The 16,866-nt window shown below is 40.5% G+C and overlaps 1 protein-coding gene across 8 annotated transcripts in view; it reads left to right on the top strand.

Moving 5' to 3' along the window:
- NOVA1 (NOVA alternative splicing regulator 1) overlaps positions 1 to 16,866 on the top strand; it is a 232,257-nt gene that overhangs the window by 211,782 nt on the left and 3,609 nt on the right. For all 8 annotated transcript variants that reach the window (XM_090033529.1, XM_090033535.1, XM_090033534.1 and 5 more), the window contains one exon: positions 15,760 to 16,866. This exon is cut by the window's right edge. In XM_090033529.1, the coding sequence (XP_089889655.1) occupies positions 15,760 to 16,764 (1,005 nt within the window). In that variant the 3' untranslated portion in view covers positions 16,765 to 16,866. The remainder of the gene's footprint in view (positions 1 to 15,759) is intronic.

Below are 16,866 nucleotides of genomic sequence, written 5' to 3'. Positions count from 1 at the left end.
AGTTAGAAACTGGTTTAGTCTAGCCAGGTTAAACCACCCTGCAAAGTTTGAATCAATTCAGGCTCAGGCTAACTCAATTCACAGTAACCAGTGCTACTGCACAGCAGTATTGGCACACACCTTTAGTAATGCTAATTCACAGTAGACTAATTCTGCTGTGCATTAGTGTAATAGTATGACTTTTGCCATGACATGTTAATGTATACTAGAATTAGTCTACTGCACATTTTGTGTTTTATGTAGATGCACCCTGTGAAATAGGATTTAGCCCTATTTCTCAGTGCTAAGAATTTCTGCTTGGAGACGGGTTGAAATGATTTTATCCCAGGTTGAATAGTGTGATATATTTTTCTGAGTTTTTTTGCATTTACTGTTATGGATATGAATTTAAATATAAAATCAGATACAATATTTTATACAGTATGCCTGTATCCACTCTATTAGAAGTGTTTATACTAGATCGGTGATCAGTTATCACTGATCAGTTACCATAGACTAGGCAGGAGTTATTGGATTCTAACCTAGGCCTTAGTTTTGTATCTTAACTATATTTGGTGTATTAACCATATATCATTCTTTACAACCATTTTTCTTTGTGTTTTATTTTAAGTGTTTAAACAAATTATTTCTTCACATTTTTCCTGTCCCTAGAATTGTACTACATTTAGTTAAGGGGTGGGGTGAATGAAAATGAAATGATCACTCAAACTATTCCAGTTTGAAATCCTAATTTATTGAACAAATAAACAATATCACTATTTAAGCAAGCCTTTAAATGCAACATTCAACTTCTAAGCAAGCCCTAGCAGTCAACAAAGATATTCTTACACAAGCCTTCCAATGGATACCGTGAGTTCAGCTGGCCGGGTGTCCATCACTACACTAAGCTTTGTATAGGTGTTGTTTCTTCCCTTCCTGCATGTTGTTCTCCTCCATCTTAAGTCTTTTTCCTCAGTCTTTTTTTCTGTAGTTTTCTTCTGTATGTTTCATATGCCATAAATATCCACCAGTCAACTTTCACAGTAGTCATTCCTGTTAGACTTAGACTGCCACTTGTATTCTGTTATTTCAGACTGTAGCCACATCCTCTTTTAACTTTTTCACTGATGTGGGTTTTACAGAGGTCACTAAACCATGACCTGCTTGCTCTGCTTTTACTGATGTTTAATTATGTCAAGACAAAATGGCATTACTCATGGTAAGAATTTTGCTAAGGCATCTTTCAGGCTTCTGCTAGCAATGTTGTTAATAATAATTGATTTGTCAAAAATCACACTTTGACCATTTTTTTTACAACACAGCTTTAGTTACCTGATAAAGACCAATCTATTGATCCATATTTTAAGTTAATATTCTAAAGTTAATGAGTTAATGATGAAAGACTTTTCATTACTGGAGCTGACTTATAAATATTATTTCATGACAATAATGTTCAGTTGCAAGATTATAATACTATGTTTTAAAAAATTGACAATGGAAAACATGATGCAGTTTTGACTGTCATTCAAAAATGTTATCATTTATCCAACAGTATGAGTTTCATAATGCATGCCCGAGTCCCGGTCTCCCTGATCTTCTACACTTCTTCCCAACGTAAATGGTAGTCACAAGCACCAAGCCAACTGCAAGCTTTTCCTCTGTGTCAAATTTAAATGTAGTAATCCCTTCATATTATCTTGGTATCAATTTGATTTATATACTCCCCTGTATATGTACTGAAGTTAATGTCATAAATAGAACTTTTGATTTTTAATATGCAATTATAAAGTTCTGTTTTGTTCAGCACTTTGCGTTTAACTTGAAAAGTCTTGTACTTAAAAGCCTTCATTCCCAAAACTGCTCTGGCTGCTCTGGTTCTTAGACTTTAGACCTCATGACCAGAAGGGGACCATTAATATGATATAATTTGACCTCCTATGTAACACTGACTGTAGAATTTCACCCAGTTATGTGCAAGTCAAGCAAAATAATTTCTGGTTAAATTAGGTCCTGTCTATTAGAAAGATTTTCTGCTGCTCTCATGCCACAAAGTAGCTATAAAACTAATGGATCCAGTCCTTGAAGAAGTTTAGGTAGTACAAAAATGACACAAAATGGCAGAAATGCTATACCAATCTCCTTTCATCAGATAGTGTTCCAGGAAAAAATAAAAGACCTGGCTGAAGTGTCCCTTTGAGCCATGAGCGGCTAGGCATAATACTTACAGGTGCACACAGTACTCACAGTTGTTTTAGATGCATCTTTTTTTATTCCATCTCAAAGTTTTGAACCCAGAACAGCTCAGCCTGTTAGAAACAGTCATAGTAATTAATTTTAAGGCTAAATCTACCCCACTGAAGTCAATGGGAGCTTTGCTGGAAACTTTAGTGGAAATTGGATATGGCCTTTAAAGACTGTAAAATATTTCCCTTTTCCAGATTGTTTTTGCATTGGAAGTTCCTTTCTCTTAAGAGGTTGAAATAAAAAAATATATTTACATAGTGTGTTTTGACCAAAAGGATCCTAAATCACAGTACTTGATAACTAAACATTTTCTGATTTTTGAGATGGAGCCATTTTGGGGTAGGACATTGGAAGATGTTTGTAAAACCCAGCAGATTAGAGTAGAAAATGAGCAATTGAAACAATAGAGGGATTTGAGAAAGGAAAACTATTCTGAATTTATCCAAAGTACAAAGAGTAGGTTAACATCCTACTCTTATTAAAGTGCCATTTGCTCCTTGCTGACTACAGCATTTAAGACTTCAGCCTTATCTAAAAGACATTTCATCCTGATCACTCAAGCTATGAGAATGATTTATTCACTGTATACACTATAGGTGGTGTAACAGTGTGAAAAATCTTTTTTTTTTTTTGCTGTTGTATCATTCAATATGTAACAACTCATTTTTTTCTTTTTTAATTATAAAAAGTGGGAAGTATAAATGAAGCTACTTGAACTACATTACACTCTCTGCAAATGTAATTTGAAACTCATGAAACATTAATGTATGAAGTATGTAATGTTGTTTTTATGCTACACAGGAAAAAATAGAAAAGTGACATTTTCTTGTGTGTTATTAAAACTATGTATCATGGAGAGTTCTTCCCTCCCACTCAGAAACTTATGAATTATGTTTATAAAAGTGAAAGGACCTATACACCTATACATATTATTATTGTTATTATCATTTTGCCTGTTTAAATGTTATTTTATCAAATTTATTTTTCCAGGCTGTGACCACAAATAAAACAAAACAGAGACAGAGTTTAAATAATTATCTATCAGCCAAAAAGTTTCACCTGCACAGACATGATACAAACTGTTTTTACGGGGAAAAAAAAAAGACAGACCATGTTATGATTAGGGTCCACACACAGCCACTAGCAGGAAAAGTGTAGCAGGTGCTGCAAGGACTAGGGTATTTTAAAATGAAATGAAAAAATATGGAAGGGTATTTTCATTTTATCAAGCACTACCACTTTTCAGAGTCCTTTAGGGGGAAAAATCACACATTTTCTCTTCCCTGAGAGATTTGCATTCCAAACTGAAATAGTCTCACCTGGAAGCTTCAAAGGGAGGGAAGGAGAGTAACGAGGAAAGAATGAAGAGGGTCTTACCTGGTATGGGTGTTCGTGTGCTTGACTTCTCCAGCTAGGTGGAGTCCAGGTTTGCTTCAGCCCAGACCAACCCCTCCAGCCAAGTACTATAACGAGTTGCTCCAGCCCAACCTGACTTCTGTGGCCAGGCAGTGCAGAGGGCTGCAGCTTGAGTATATACTTTTGCCAGAGCTGTTCCTAGTCTGACCCTGCATGCTTCTCCTAGAAGAAGAGGGACACAGGACAGTGTGTCCTCACACACCTATTTCTGGGAGGGGCATGTGGGGTCAGACAGAGAGAGCATGAGTTCCAGCCACAACTGCTTCCCAATCTGCCTCTGTGGTGGCACCTGGACCATGGCACCCTTTGAAGGGTCTTGCATCACGCACTTGAGAACCACTGCCCTAAAGCAGTGAATGTTTAGTCTGAGATGGGACAATCAGGCATTTGTCTAGTGGGCCACTTCCTTGAACTGATTAGAATACGCTGCATATTGGACCTGATCCAAAGCCTGTTGGAGTCCTTCTTAACTCTTTCTGTTAATTTTAACAGACTGTGGGACTTTGATATACTTGTAAACATCCCTCAGCAGACAGAATGGAGCACAGACCTTCTGCTAGCTATATCTCTCTACTACAGTCCAGTAGGGTCTTTCTCACTGAACTTCCCAAACTTGTTCTCTTTCCTCCCAAATCCAACCCTATTGTCACAATAGTATAAAGATAGCTGGGGTTGGAACCAAGACAGACCTCTTGGTTCATCTTGCATACAATGAAGGTATGGTATATAAGCCTTCCCTGCCAGTCTGCTCAGGTTGCAGTCAGTCTGTGCCTCTGTACAGGTAGAAGCTCGGGTTCCAATCAGATGAAGAGTTGTGAAGAAGCTAGCATGATATTTTAAGGACTAAGAGGGTCAGAATCAAGATGTAGATTTGGGGGGTTAAAATGAAATTAATGGGTATAGCGTATGTAGAAATACGGAAATTTGGAAATCTAAAATTGACTTATATTAGTATGAAATACATTTTCTATTAAGGCAAAAGGCAGATTTATTTTGGAAAGTAAGAGACTGAATTGTTTCAGTGTGGAAACAGACTCATAAAGTTACTTAACTGATAAGGAAACAGTGGATAACATTCAAAGGGGCAAAGATTTAAAACAAAGGATGAAAGGAATTAGTTGGTGTGGTTTGGGATGCAGGTTATAACTAAAAGTACTACAATGAAACCTGAGAGAATCAGTTCTATTTAGTCATTAAATAATCTTCATTAAAAGCGATGAGTTACATTGCTCAGAACATTTAAAGCTAGCTTTAAAAAACTGTAGAAGAGAATCCTGCTGGGGGAAGGAGACCACCTGGGTGATCTACTTAAACTGCTTCTATCTCTAACTTCAGTTATTCTATGAAACTGTGTGAATTCATCTCTAAAACTTCACTTTGTTGTGTAATCAGCATTTTTGTTTCTGATACAACATAATAGCACAAAAGCATTTCCCATGAAATTCAGAGTTCCCTTAAATCTCCTCTGACATTGTTGAAAGTTGAGATCTATCAGCAGTTCTCATGTTTAGCTTATAAGTAATGTATAATTTTGTTGTTTATGCAAGTATTACTCTTGCCAAGGTTTAAAAGACAAGCTAGTATCTTGTGGGTCTCTCCTTGAGAGTAGTCTTCATTTACAGATTCAGTCCCTTTGATCTTGACTCTGTCCTTATTTGTGCTAGTGTAAGTGTAGTGTGACAACAGAGTCATGCCCTTTGAATACATTAGAGACTACTATATAAGCAAGGATACTTGTCTGGCAAAGACTGCAAGATGAGGTTACTTATTTTTATTAAGTTAGTTTTATGCTCTATGCATCTTGAATTTATAGATCCCTAAAATTAGCAGTAGTTCTAGTCCAGGGCAGTCCAAGTTCTAAACCTCTGTGGACTACACACCCCAGAGACCACACCAGCAGGGGCTGTGCACCATGCAGCTGCATCAGGCAAGCCCCAGTCCAACAGACTATGTAATGCATGAGTGCTCCCATGTACTGCTCTATGTGCAGGCACCTCCCACCATCATTGCACAAGGTGACTGGATTCCTCTACATCTGAAAGCAAACACATGTCCTCACAGGCACCAGACCCCCATGGCCCCACTACTGCCCCTCAGAGGCTTGATCTCCTCCCTTTGGCATGTGGTCCAGACTCATCCTCAGCCCCCCCATGCTGTCATGCATTGCCCTACTCCTTGAGGAAGGGCAGGAAGCAGCAGCCAGGGGAGGGCAGAGGAGTCTGGAGACTCCATCTGCAGCTGCTGTAGCAATTGAAGGGCTGGGGGGAAAGGTGGCAGCGTGAGAGCCCAGGACAGCAACTTAACTGCTTGCAAGGTATATGTAGTCCTCTGGCTGCCAGTTGGACAGCCCTGGTCTAGTGTAATAAAAAAATTAAGCATTGTATAACTTTAAGCATGTGAATATTCCCATTTTTACCAACAGTCTCTCCTGTGCCACATATTTTCTAGGTCACTGAGTAACTTGTAATGAGGTCCTATTTTATCTTTTAGGTATTTAAGTGGTCTAAGGTGCCTAAATACAATCATATTCCATCCTGCTCAAGCCCCTGAAAAACTATTAATGCTATAGGTCAGTGAGTCATCCTCCTTTTTTCTGTTTTTTGTGACTTAGGCTCTTCTGCAAAAAATTCTACCTCTTAGACTTAGCTCTCTTTCCTTCTGTACTAACTTGAAAGCTGTACACTTCTTTCAGATGTTGAGGATAGCCAGTATCCACAGTCCTCTGCTCACTCCTTCCTCCTTCCAAGGGAGGGAGGGGCGAGCTGCCAGCGAGCCCTGTAAGAACTATGCCCCCTGTCCTACCAGTCAGCTAAATTCTCAGGAGAGGGTTACTGTCTTGAGATGAGAACTTTCCTGGAGATCCAGGAGGGTTCTTGGCCTGGGAGAAGAGCCCCTGCCTGGTGAGCTTCGTCATTTTCACTTAAGGGCGAGGTAGGTGGGGGGGGGGGGGGGAGACAGTGTTTTCTCAAAATATATAATATATTCCACTGGCCAATTGCCTGTCAGGAATGATTACAGGATGTGGCAGGTAGGGACAGAGCAGCACCACGCACCACCCTGTGCTGCCACTACTTTCCAGAAGTGTGTGGGGGGTACTTTCCCTGCCATCCCCTGCATCCCCCTCGGCCTGCGCCACTGCCACTTCCAAGGAGCAGGGTGCCCCCTGCTCTTTCCCCTCTGTCCCCACCATTGTGGCAGCGCTCTGCCGTGCCGCCACCACCTTCTATCCGAAACGCTCTTAGAGCACTCTGGTTGTTTCAGTAACCAATCAGAGTGTCCCAGGAGCATTACAGACAGACTGACTGACTGACTAAGCCCTTTATTATATTAGAATTCTCCTGCCGGAGATGATCATACCAGTGCTGAGTTGTACTGTTAAAAAAGAAGGAGTCCACAGCTTTGTTGAATATTGTGGCAGCCAATTGAAAATCACTGAGACAGATCTAAATTTTAAAAAGATATGGAGGGGGCCTTGAGGCTAAAACATTTGAGAATCACTGGTCTAGCTGATGCCACTTAAGGGCAGTGGGGGAAGGACTTCACCCTGCTGTGCCCTGCTCTTTTCACTGCCTGCCCCCTCTCGACCACTGGTGTGTACCTCAGGAGGCGAAGGCAGCCCCTTGCTGCTGCTGCTGCTGCTCCTGCAATCTCACACCAGTGACCATCCCCATGACCCCTCTTGCCAGCTCTGGAAGCATGAGAGTTGTGGAGGATATTAGCTGGACTTCAAAGCTTGGTTCCATTTTTGTATCTGCCTCCCCACCCACTTGTAAGAAAGCGTACTGCTGGGAGTGTTTGGTGGGGGGTCAAAGGGGCTTCCTGAGGATAAGGAATGGTGGGGGAAGGTATGATCAGCTGCAGGCTGGAGCAGGCTCAGGGTGCTGGACAAGGGAGGAGAGCGTTTACCTCCTCGTACAGGGGCCTCTCACAGCATGCTTCTGTTGGACTCGCAGAACACTAGTGTGCCTCAGGGCACCCTTTGGAAATTGCTGTGCTAAAGGAACTAGGAGGCAGCTGATTGATAGGATAAGGGGGTGGCATTCTCCCAGAGCTGGAACTCTCTAGGGACTGCCTGTGGCATCTGCTTTTCCACAGCTGTCAACTGCCACTTGACATCTTCCCAGGCAGGGGAGAGGGCAGGCTGTCAACTAATTGGGTCCATTAAGGGCTGGGAGCAGCCCCCTAATGCCCCTTAGCAGAAGAGCTCACTTGTGTAGCTGTCCAACAAAGAGGCTGGAATACATGTATGCAACATCTCCAGGGTTATTTTCCTATAAGTAAGCATATTTGATATTTGATATTTTTTTACTCATTGAATGAAAGTCTGTCTATGGTCTTAGTCTTAAAGTTAAGATGATGGTACATTACAGAAGTAGGTAATGGGCTTTCAGGAACTCAAGCAGTGTGAAATATCATTGCACAGTACCTAGTAGGGCCTGGCAAATGGTACATTTATTGCACAATTAATATATTGATCATGCCAATTTTAAAACAAGTACAAAAATGTTCCATGTTATATTGTATGTGAAACATCTTTGTGGCTAGTTTTGTATGGTGCTTTAAATCAAGTGTGTCACTTGTCTCGTTCTTGTACTGATGAACAACTGATTGTCTGCATCAGGGTGGTAGGAGCCTTAGCCCAGTTCAAGAGCTCAGGCTCTCCTGGTCCAGATGCTGACAGTTAGCTAATTGTCATGGGGATTGGGGCAGCCCAGGTCCTGAGCCAGGCTGAGCTGTCTGGGGGGTCTGCAGGTGCTGGGCAAAGGAAGTAAATCTGCTCCCCTCCCTCAGCAAGTTCAAAGGCGCCTGGCAGCCCCATGCAGAAGAGTTAGTCAGACCGTATTCTACCTTTTGTATCCCTTCTGTAAAACTATGAATGAATAATACATTCCTGTGTCTCACCATTGTATTATAAGGATAAATGCATTAAAAACTTCTGGGTGCTCAGGTATTCTGGCAAAAGGAACCAGATAGATAGAATTTTAGTTCCGTTTCCACTTGCACAAAAGCAGTAGGAGATCTATGATATCCTTCTTTGAATAATAGCTAGTCTTGCAAATTAGAGGCAAAAACAAGAGAAGAAATCAGAAATAGATTTAATATTTGTATTGTTTTATATTGTACTGTCACATTGAGGCCCGGGCCCCATTAACCTGGACTCTGCACAGGTATATACAAAAAGGGAGTTCCAGTCCTGAAGAGTTTGCAGTCTAAAAATATAAGTGAAGAAACAAGTGCATACAGGAAGTTGACAGAAAAGTGGATAATAGTAGGAAGATGAATATTATCTAGTGTAATCATTTTCAATTTTTTTATTGTTTTCAAAGGAGATGCTTGCACCTTTTTAAGTTTGTTACATGGCTATGTACAGTTTTGTGTTCTGAAAATAAAAAAGTAACACTTTGTCACTCTAGCCACGCTGCCACCCCTCTAATAACCTAAGTGACATTATATTTCTCTTTCCCTTCTGCTGCTTTTCTATTTCTTCTTTTCTCATATCCACTAAAATTCACCACATAGACTGAAGTTCTTAAAGTTTACATTTATAGATAGAATGGTTTTTGGTTTTCAACTGATGTATCAGAAGGCCTTAAATTACAAAATAAGGAACTTTTTAAAGCAGTGATACAACAGTGCAGGGTGAAATTCTGCCTCCCCACTGAAGTCAAGTAACTTTTGCTGTTGATTTCAATGAGCACAGCATCTCACCCATGAATTATTTCTTTTAAGGGAAACAGTTTGTGATATTGCCGTTTTAAAGCCATTTGAACTTTCTTGTTTTTTACCCCATTTTTTCATATTATATACCATATTTACTTGAATATATTTTCCTCTCAATAATTAGAGTCCAAATATAGAAAATATAAAAATTGGTTATTATTTTCCAGGTGTAGAATCTAATTATCAAAGCATTGCCTTAAATTTATCCTCCTCCCACTGCTACTGTAGAGAAAATAGTGGCAGGGAGTCTAGGGTAGCCGGACCCTTTGTCATCACCCTTGCCCCCACTCCCCTGCACCTCTTCCTCTTGCCGTCATCTTCTCCCCCTTATTGCCAGACCCTCTTGAGGGTCTGCACCCTGCCAGAGCACAATGTAGAAGGAAGGAAGTGAGCTGTATGTGACAGTAAGGGGCAGAGAAGAGGGCAGAAGATGCAGAGGAGAACACAAGACTGCTAAGGTCTAACTCTGGCCTTGACCCTTACTCGGAGCCAGAGTCAGAACTGCAGCAGGTGCATCCATACCCCCTTCCCCCCCACCGATTAATTTGAAATATAGGGGCCAAAACCCCCCCACTGACTTTGCAATAAACTTACCCATAGTCGTGTGCCTATATGCAAATATTATGGTTAAGTTATTTTGGAATGGATTCATTTTAACTTGTTGCCAACTGCTTAAAGTTTCAGCACAGGTACTCCATAAACACACTTTTGAGTAGCACTTTTGTATCTACTAATACATAGTACATGCATGACACTAATCCAGAGCCAAAAGGCAGACTTATCACATACTTCATTGGCTGAACTCCTGCAATCAACAGTATTTCAAGCCATGGTGATGCCACAGCCCAGCACTACTCAGTATGTGTCTGTACCCCAGAGACCACCCCCTCCCCTGACAAAGGATCCATGTGCTAATTAGCCCCCCACTCATGACTGGAACCAGGTGTTCTTGTCACAAGTCCTGGGACCCTCCAAACATGTATATGAAGATGAGGTACAGGGCTGCCTTGTCCCTCTCCACCCCATAGAGGGCAGGGCCACACTAATATCATGCAGTAGTCTGAGAGAGGGAGTGACAGTCTCTCAGCTACATAAACATTTAGTGATGTTTGCCAGATACGGAAAACTTTTGAGGAAACAGGTATCACTGGTAATGGGAAAGAAATACTCAGCTCTGGGATTGAAGAGGAAGTCTAAATGTATTTGATGTAGTGATTCATCATAAGCTGAAAAAGAGTTGGCATTGAAGGAGCTGAGCACAGTGAGCACTCTCTTATTTAGATGGGCTAACCTCACCTTATGGTACATTCCCATCAGCATCTTGGCCTTGTAATCAATATCAAGCATTTTTGGGACCAAAGAGGGGAGCGGGGGTGTCATGGCTGATTCTGGCCCTCTTGCTGCCGGCCCAGTATAGCAGTACCTCCAGACTCTGCTCCAGTTCCCTGTGGAGGGAACATCTGCCCTTTTTTATTTTAAGGGCCAAGTAAGAAAAAAAAAGGTTCCCATATTTCCATCAAGATTCTTGGCACCAGGGAAGGATGTCAAAGCTTGCTCTGGCCTTTCCAGGTGCTGGCCTGGTATTGCAGTACCTCCAGACCTGGTGCTTATTTCCTCCAACCGTCTATTTTTTAAGAGTCTCACATAAAAAAAAAAAAGATCCCATCAGTGTTTGCCCAGTATAGGCCAGCCGTTTTATATACATGCTTAGCATGGGCTGCATTCAATCAATTGTTGGTTTCCATGACTGAACACATGCTGCATCTAATGACAGTTGAATGACAGACATTGGGGGGAGGGTAAATTTGATATGTGAGAGTTTTCTTTCAAATCTTAGTGTGGAACTGTCTGAATGCAACGTTTGATTCATCTTTTAATCTAATTTGTGAAATGTACATCCAGAAAAGGTAAATTATTCACCAAGAATGATTATCTAAAGACTGTTTGCCAATTAATAACAAGTGATCAAGTATTTCTAAAATAAATTTATATTTAATATTCTACTTCAGGTGAAAAATGTACACACTTTTTGTAATTATAGGGTCCAATTAATGTTATATTTATTTTTTAATAATAGTGTCATAATATGTATTAACCTTATATTGATGAGTAGAAAACAATTTTGTTCCCCCTTCCACATATTTCATTTTGCCTTGAATATCTTACAATGTTAGAATGTCATTGTCACTGCTGAACTGAAGGTGTAGTTTTACTCTGAAAAGTGAATATAAAAAAGATACCTTGTCACTCAGCAAATCTACTTGTTTTGCATATTTGTGCAGTCAGAGATCCATCTTTTCACTTCTGACTAAAACAAAGAATTACAGCTTTTTTTACAGTTAATCCTGCAAATTAAGTCTAATGGTACTAGAGCTTACTGGATTCAGAATAATTAAAATAAATTCCAATTACAGGAGTACCTATATAAGATCACTGACTTCAAACTGGGTGTCAGTGTCACCTGCACAATCCACTTACAACAATAATGTTGTGACTGAGAGCAGGATTCTGGCTGAAGAATTTCTAACATTGGTAGTAATGCAAAAATCTAGAATGAATTCAGTTTGTCTTACAGATTTCAGGCTTATTTTGTAGAGCTGGAAAATGGAAAAAGCAATTACAAAAAAAAATGGATATGGAATTCCTCATTGCTACTTACAGATTAGTTCTCACTTTTCAGAGTGAATTAACACTTAGAAGTGAATAAAGTACCCCTGAAGTGTATCTGTATAAAGCTTGAAAGTTGCAGCTGCAAAGGCAGAAAATTCCTGTAAAAAATCTCTATTTTTTTATCTTAAAGAAATACAACAGGCTAATTGAATAGTTCCAAATAAGACTATGAAAAGAAAAATTGCTTGTGAAAATTCACCCACAGCTTATGAAGTATGAAACATGTCGATGTATGTAAAAACAGACTTAAAAAAAACAGCTTGACTTAGATACTGGGTATGCAAATAGTAAAACACTCGCAACTGAAACATGCTCATAAAATGTATCTAAACAAACCTAGTTTCTTCTAAGAATCTAGCAGCTTTACTAGTATCTTATGAAAGCAGTGGCCTAAAAATGTTCAAATGGGCACGTCTACGTGTGCATTAATGTACTTTGGTTAATGTGCATTAAATCTAGTAACTCCATTGTGAGGTACTAGAAAAATGTGCATTAACTAAATCACACCGTTTTTAAGTAATGCTTAATGCACATTAACCTATTTTAATGCACTTTAAATACCACGGTGTTTTACATGATGCTTTAATTGCACATTACAGCACATGTGTAGACATGCCAATATGTAGGATTTTGTTCTGGCTTTTGTTTGGGTTTTGAGGTGCCTTTGTTATTATAGTTTTTTGTCTACATCCTTCATTTTTAGAGGTACACCGATACATTGGTCCAATATAAGATTGGCACTGATATAAAAAAAAGTTTCTGTATCAGAAATAGGCCTAATGCAGCTCATAATTTGTCTGATAAATGCCCGTGCATGTGCACAGCCTCAGTGCAGCGTGTAGGCAGTAAGGAGCAGAGCCAGCAGCATGAAGAGCTGCGCACAACTGGTAAGCCTGGTGTGGTGGAAGGGGAGGGGTGGGGGGGGCAGTTCAGGCCTCCACAGTGAGGGAGGATGTGGGGTTCGGGTTGGGGCTGCCCAGCTGGGGCTGAGGCAGGCATGGGACAAAGGAATTGCTCATCGGGGGATGCAGGAAGGGAGTGGGGGGGGCCAGTACTTCTGTTGCATACAGCTCGTCCAGTGCTTGTCTGGCAGCTCCCACTGTTGCTCCCACCACTCATCCTGGAGTGCACGGGGGGGGGCATGTGACCCTGGATCATTGCAGGGAAGGCTGGGGCAGGGCTTTTCCTGGCTGGGCAGGTCAATGGGCACATGTGCCCCCCCCCATGCCCTCCTGGACAAGTGGCAGGAGCCACCAGATGAGCACCAGATAAGCCACATGCAGTGGCTGGAGCCACCTACCCCACCTTCCTGTGCCGCCCCCCCCCCCCATGAGTTGCGACTCTGTCCCGCACCACCCTGGCCCCAACCCGCAGCTGCAGCGCGCTCCACTTGCGGCTCTGTCCTGCACCCCTCCCCTCCCCGGCTGGTCAACACCTGCCCCAGCCCCATTCCCTCCCTCACTGCAGGGGCCTTGATCTGTCATCCCCGCACTCCCCCCCCCCCCTTCCCTTCCCTTGCCTTCCACTACACCAGACTTACCAGCTGGGTACAGCTCTTCAAGCTGAAGATCTGTGTATCAGAAATCAGATCAGTATTGGCCAATATACCTCCTTAAAAATCGGCTATCGGTACCAGCCCCCAAAATCTCTATCGGTGTACTCCATTCATTTTTATTCCATGATATCTTAGTTAGTTACCAGGTCCTCCTTTGTTGTAATATTTCAAAGTGCAGAGGAGCTTCTAGTATGTCATAAATCACTTGAGTCAGGGAGGTGGGGGGGAGATGGTATGTCACAAAACCATAAACCTTTAATATCATCCCATATACTAAAAGAAATGCCACTATTGAGTCTATCTGGTTGACTATGTTCCTTGAACAGCCCACAGGTTTAGATTTCAGGATATCAAAACAAAAATAAGTAAGTTCAGCTAAACAATGTGTATTTATAATACTAAGCAACTATGTAGTGTGTTATATCTCTAGATTCCAAATCATGTTTCAGATGTGAATATGTTCATTTATAGAGGGAAACCAAGTCAGAGAGCAGTTCAATGATTTGACTGAAGTCACACAGCCTGTTAGTGATATCAGCTGGAATAAAACTAAGGGGTTCTCTGTTCCCTTAGCTTCTCCCTACATAATGAAATGTTTCTTGATATTTAGCAACTTTTTTACCTAACTTGTTTTGGTTTGTGGGGTTTTTTTAAATAAAATATTTACAGGTCACTTTCAGCCTAAGTAAGAGTCTAAAGATTTTGTTTTATGTAATTTTCCATAACTTTTTGTTGTGGTACAGAAGAACACTGCTGAACTATAACTGAAATTATAACAAGTTAGGAACTTCAAATATGAGGGGGGAAAAACCCCAGAAATGAGTCTGTCATTTTAAATTACTGTTTTGACTGTGCAGGTGTTATACATTGGAAAAAATTAACCATTCATTCTCCATTTCAGAAATGTATTGGACTTTTAATATTTTTTTAAATGCTTGCCTTGGCCCTGATGCATTATAACAATAGGTGACTGGTTATCTATAAATACCTTAAACAGATGGATGAATAGACTAGAAAAAGCTTATTTGTTTGAAAATTAGCTGTTTGAAATAAGAAGTTGGTAAAGCCAGGGCAATGAAAATCACTTTAAACATTAAATGTTTATATATAAACACATTTTTATAGATGATGAGATTGGTATGACAGATTTTGGTAACCTGTTATCCCCAACTTTCTGTTGACTGTTACTTCCTTTGATTGATGAATAAACAGTGATCAGCATGCCAGTGGGTATATATGTTTGTGTAGAGAAGTTGTAAAGTGAATACAATACGGAAAGACATATGGTGTATTAAATGCTCAAAATACATTTTTTAAAAATGTGTATTATAAGACAGAGACACTCATATATAAACTATGTCTAATTTATAAGTATTTTGGTCTCAGTTTCAAAGCACAGCAATGTTAATAAATCCACTGAAGTTAGTGAAGTCACATCAGTATAGAACTTCTTTAAATGAAAGTAAAATAAGCTTTTTTTCAGGAAAGCTTTGAAGACATTTCAGAAGTAGTAAATCATGTAAAAATGGCATACTGTATTCATTAAACAAATTTTATCTTTCAAGTGTGCCTTCGGAGTGGTGCAGTTACATTCATGTAGTATGAATATTATGTTATACTACATATTCTCACTACATAGCAGCGTGTTAAAAGTATGAACAACTAATATTATGTTGTATTTGAAGCCAAACATTATTTAATATTCCTTTCTATATTTTGTCTAGCATTTATGATCATGATGGTGTTTAAATTTATAAAGAAAGGGACATTAGACAAATTGTCAGGGAGATTGGTCTGCTTTATTAAATTGGAAGAAAACATACAGAATGAAAATGTTCAGTTAGATATGAGCTCAGATATTCCTTCCTCACTAGCTTAATATCTGCATTTGTTTAAATCTCTTGGTCTGAAATATGCTAAGTTAAAGGTAAAGTGTTTCGTGAAATGGTTTCTATTACTTTAGAAATCCTTTGTATTGTACCTGTAAAACTATTGCAAAGCATTAAACAGTTTAACGAGCTACACTTTTATTACTCATGATTTTTTTAACCGCTTTCCTTAAAGTGTAGTTAACTAATTTGCTTCATTTTTCCTGCCTGTTATAGGTAGCAAAGTATTATAGTATATATGCACAAAGCAGAAGTATTATTTATATATATTTTTTTTAATTACAGGTAAAGATTATAGTTCCCAACAGCACAGCAGGTCTGATAATAGGGAAGGGAGGTGCTACAGTGAAGGCTATAATGGAGCAGTCAGGGGCTTGGGTGCAGCTTTCCCAGAAACCTGATGGGATCAACTTGCAAGAGAGGGTTGTCACTGTGAGTGGAGAACCTGAACAAAACCGAAAAGCTGTTGAACTTATCATCCAGAAGATACAAGAGGATCCACAGAGTGGCAGCTGTCTCAATATCAGTTATGCCAATGTCACAGGTCCAGTGGCCAATTCCAATCCAACCGGATCTCCTTATGCAAACACTGCTGAAGTGTTACCAACTGCTGCAGCTGCTGCAGGGCTATTAGGACATGCTAACCTTGCTGGAGTGGCAGCCTTTCCAGCAGTTTTATCTGGCTTTACAGGCAATGACCTGGTGGCCATCACCTCTGCACTTAATACATTAGCCAGCTATGGATATAATCTCAATACATTAGGTTTAGGCCTAAGTCAGGCAGCAGCTACAGGGGCTTTGGCTGCAGCAGCTGCCAGTGCCAACCCAGCAGCAGCAGCAGCCAATTTATTGGCCACCTATGCGAGTGAAGCCTCAGCCAGTGGCAGCACTGCTGGTGGTACGGCGGGGACATTTGCATTAGGTAGCCTGGCTGCTGCTACTGCTGCAACCAATGGATATTTTGGAGCTGCTTCTCCCCTAGCTGCCAGTGCCATCCTAGGAACAGAAAAATCCACAGATGGATCAAAGGATGTAGTCGAAATAGCAGTGCCAGAAAACTTAGTTGGTGCAATACTTGGAAAAGGAGGGAAAACATTAGTTGAATACCAGGAGTTGACTGGTGCAAGGATACAGATCTCCAAAAAGGGAGAATTCGTACCTGGCACAAGGAATCGCAAGGTAACCATTACTGGAACACCAGCTGCAACCCAGGCCGCACAGTATTTAATTACACAACGGATCACATATGAGCAAGGAGTTCGGGCTGCCAATCCACAGAAAGTGGGTTGAGAGCCCCTATTAAACATGAGATTGTTTTAACCCCTCCTTACCCTATTTTCAAGAAGGATGTACTGTACTTTGCAGAAGTGAAGTTTTTCTGTTATTAATATA

Source organism: Crocodylus siamensis, chromosome 2 (genome assembly GCF_052110815.1).
Source record: "Crocodylus siamensis isolate JL-2025a chromosome 2, ASM5211081v1, whole genome shotgun sequence".
Taxonomy (NCBI): Eukaryota; Metazoa; Chordata; order Crocodylia; family Crocodylidae; genus Crocodylus; species Crocodylus siamensis.
This window is presented reverse-complemented; position numbering and strand designations above follow the sequence as displayed.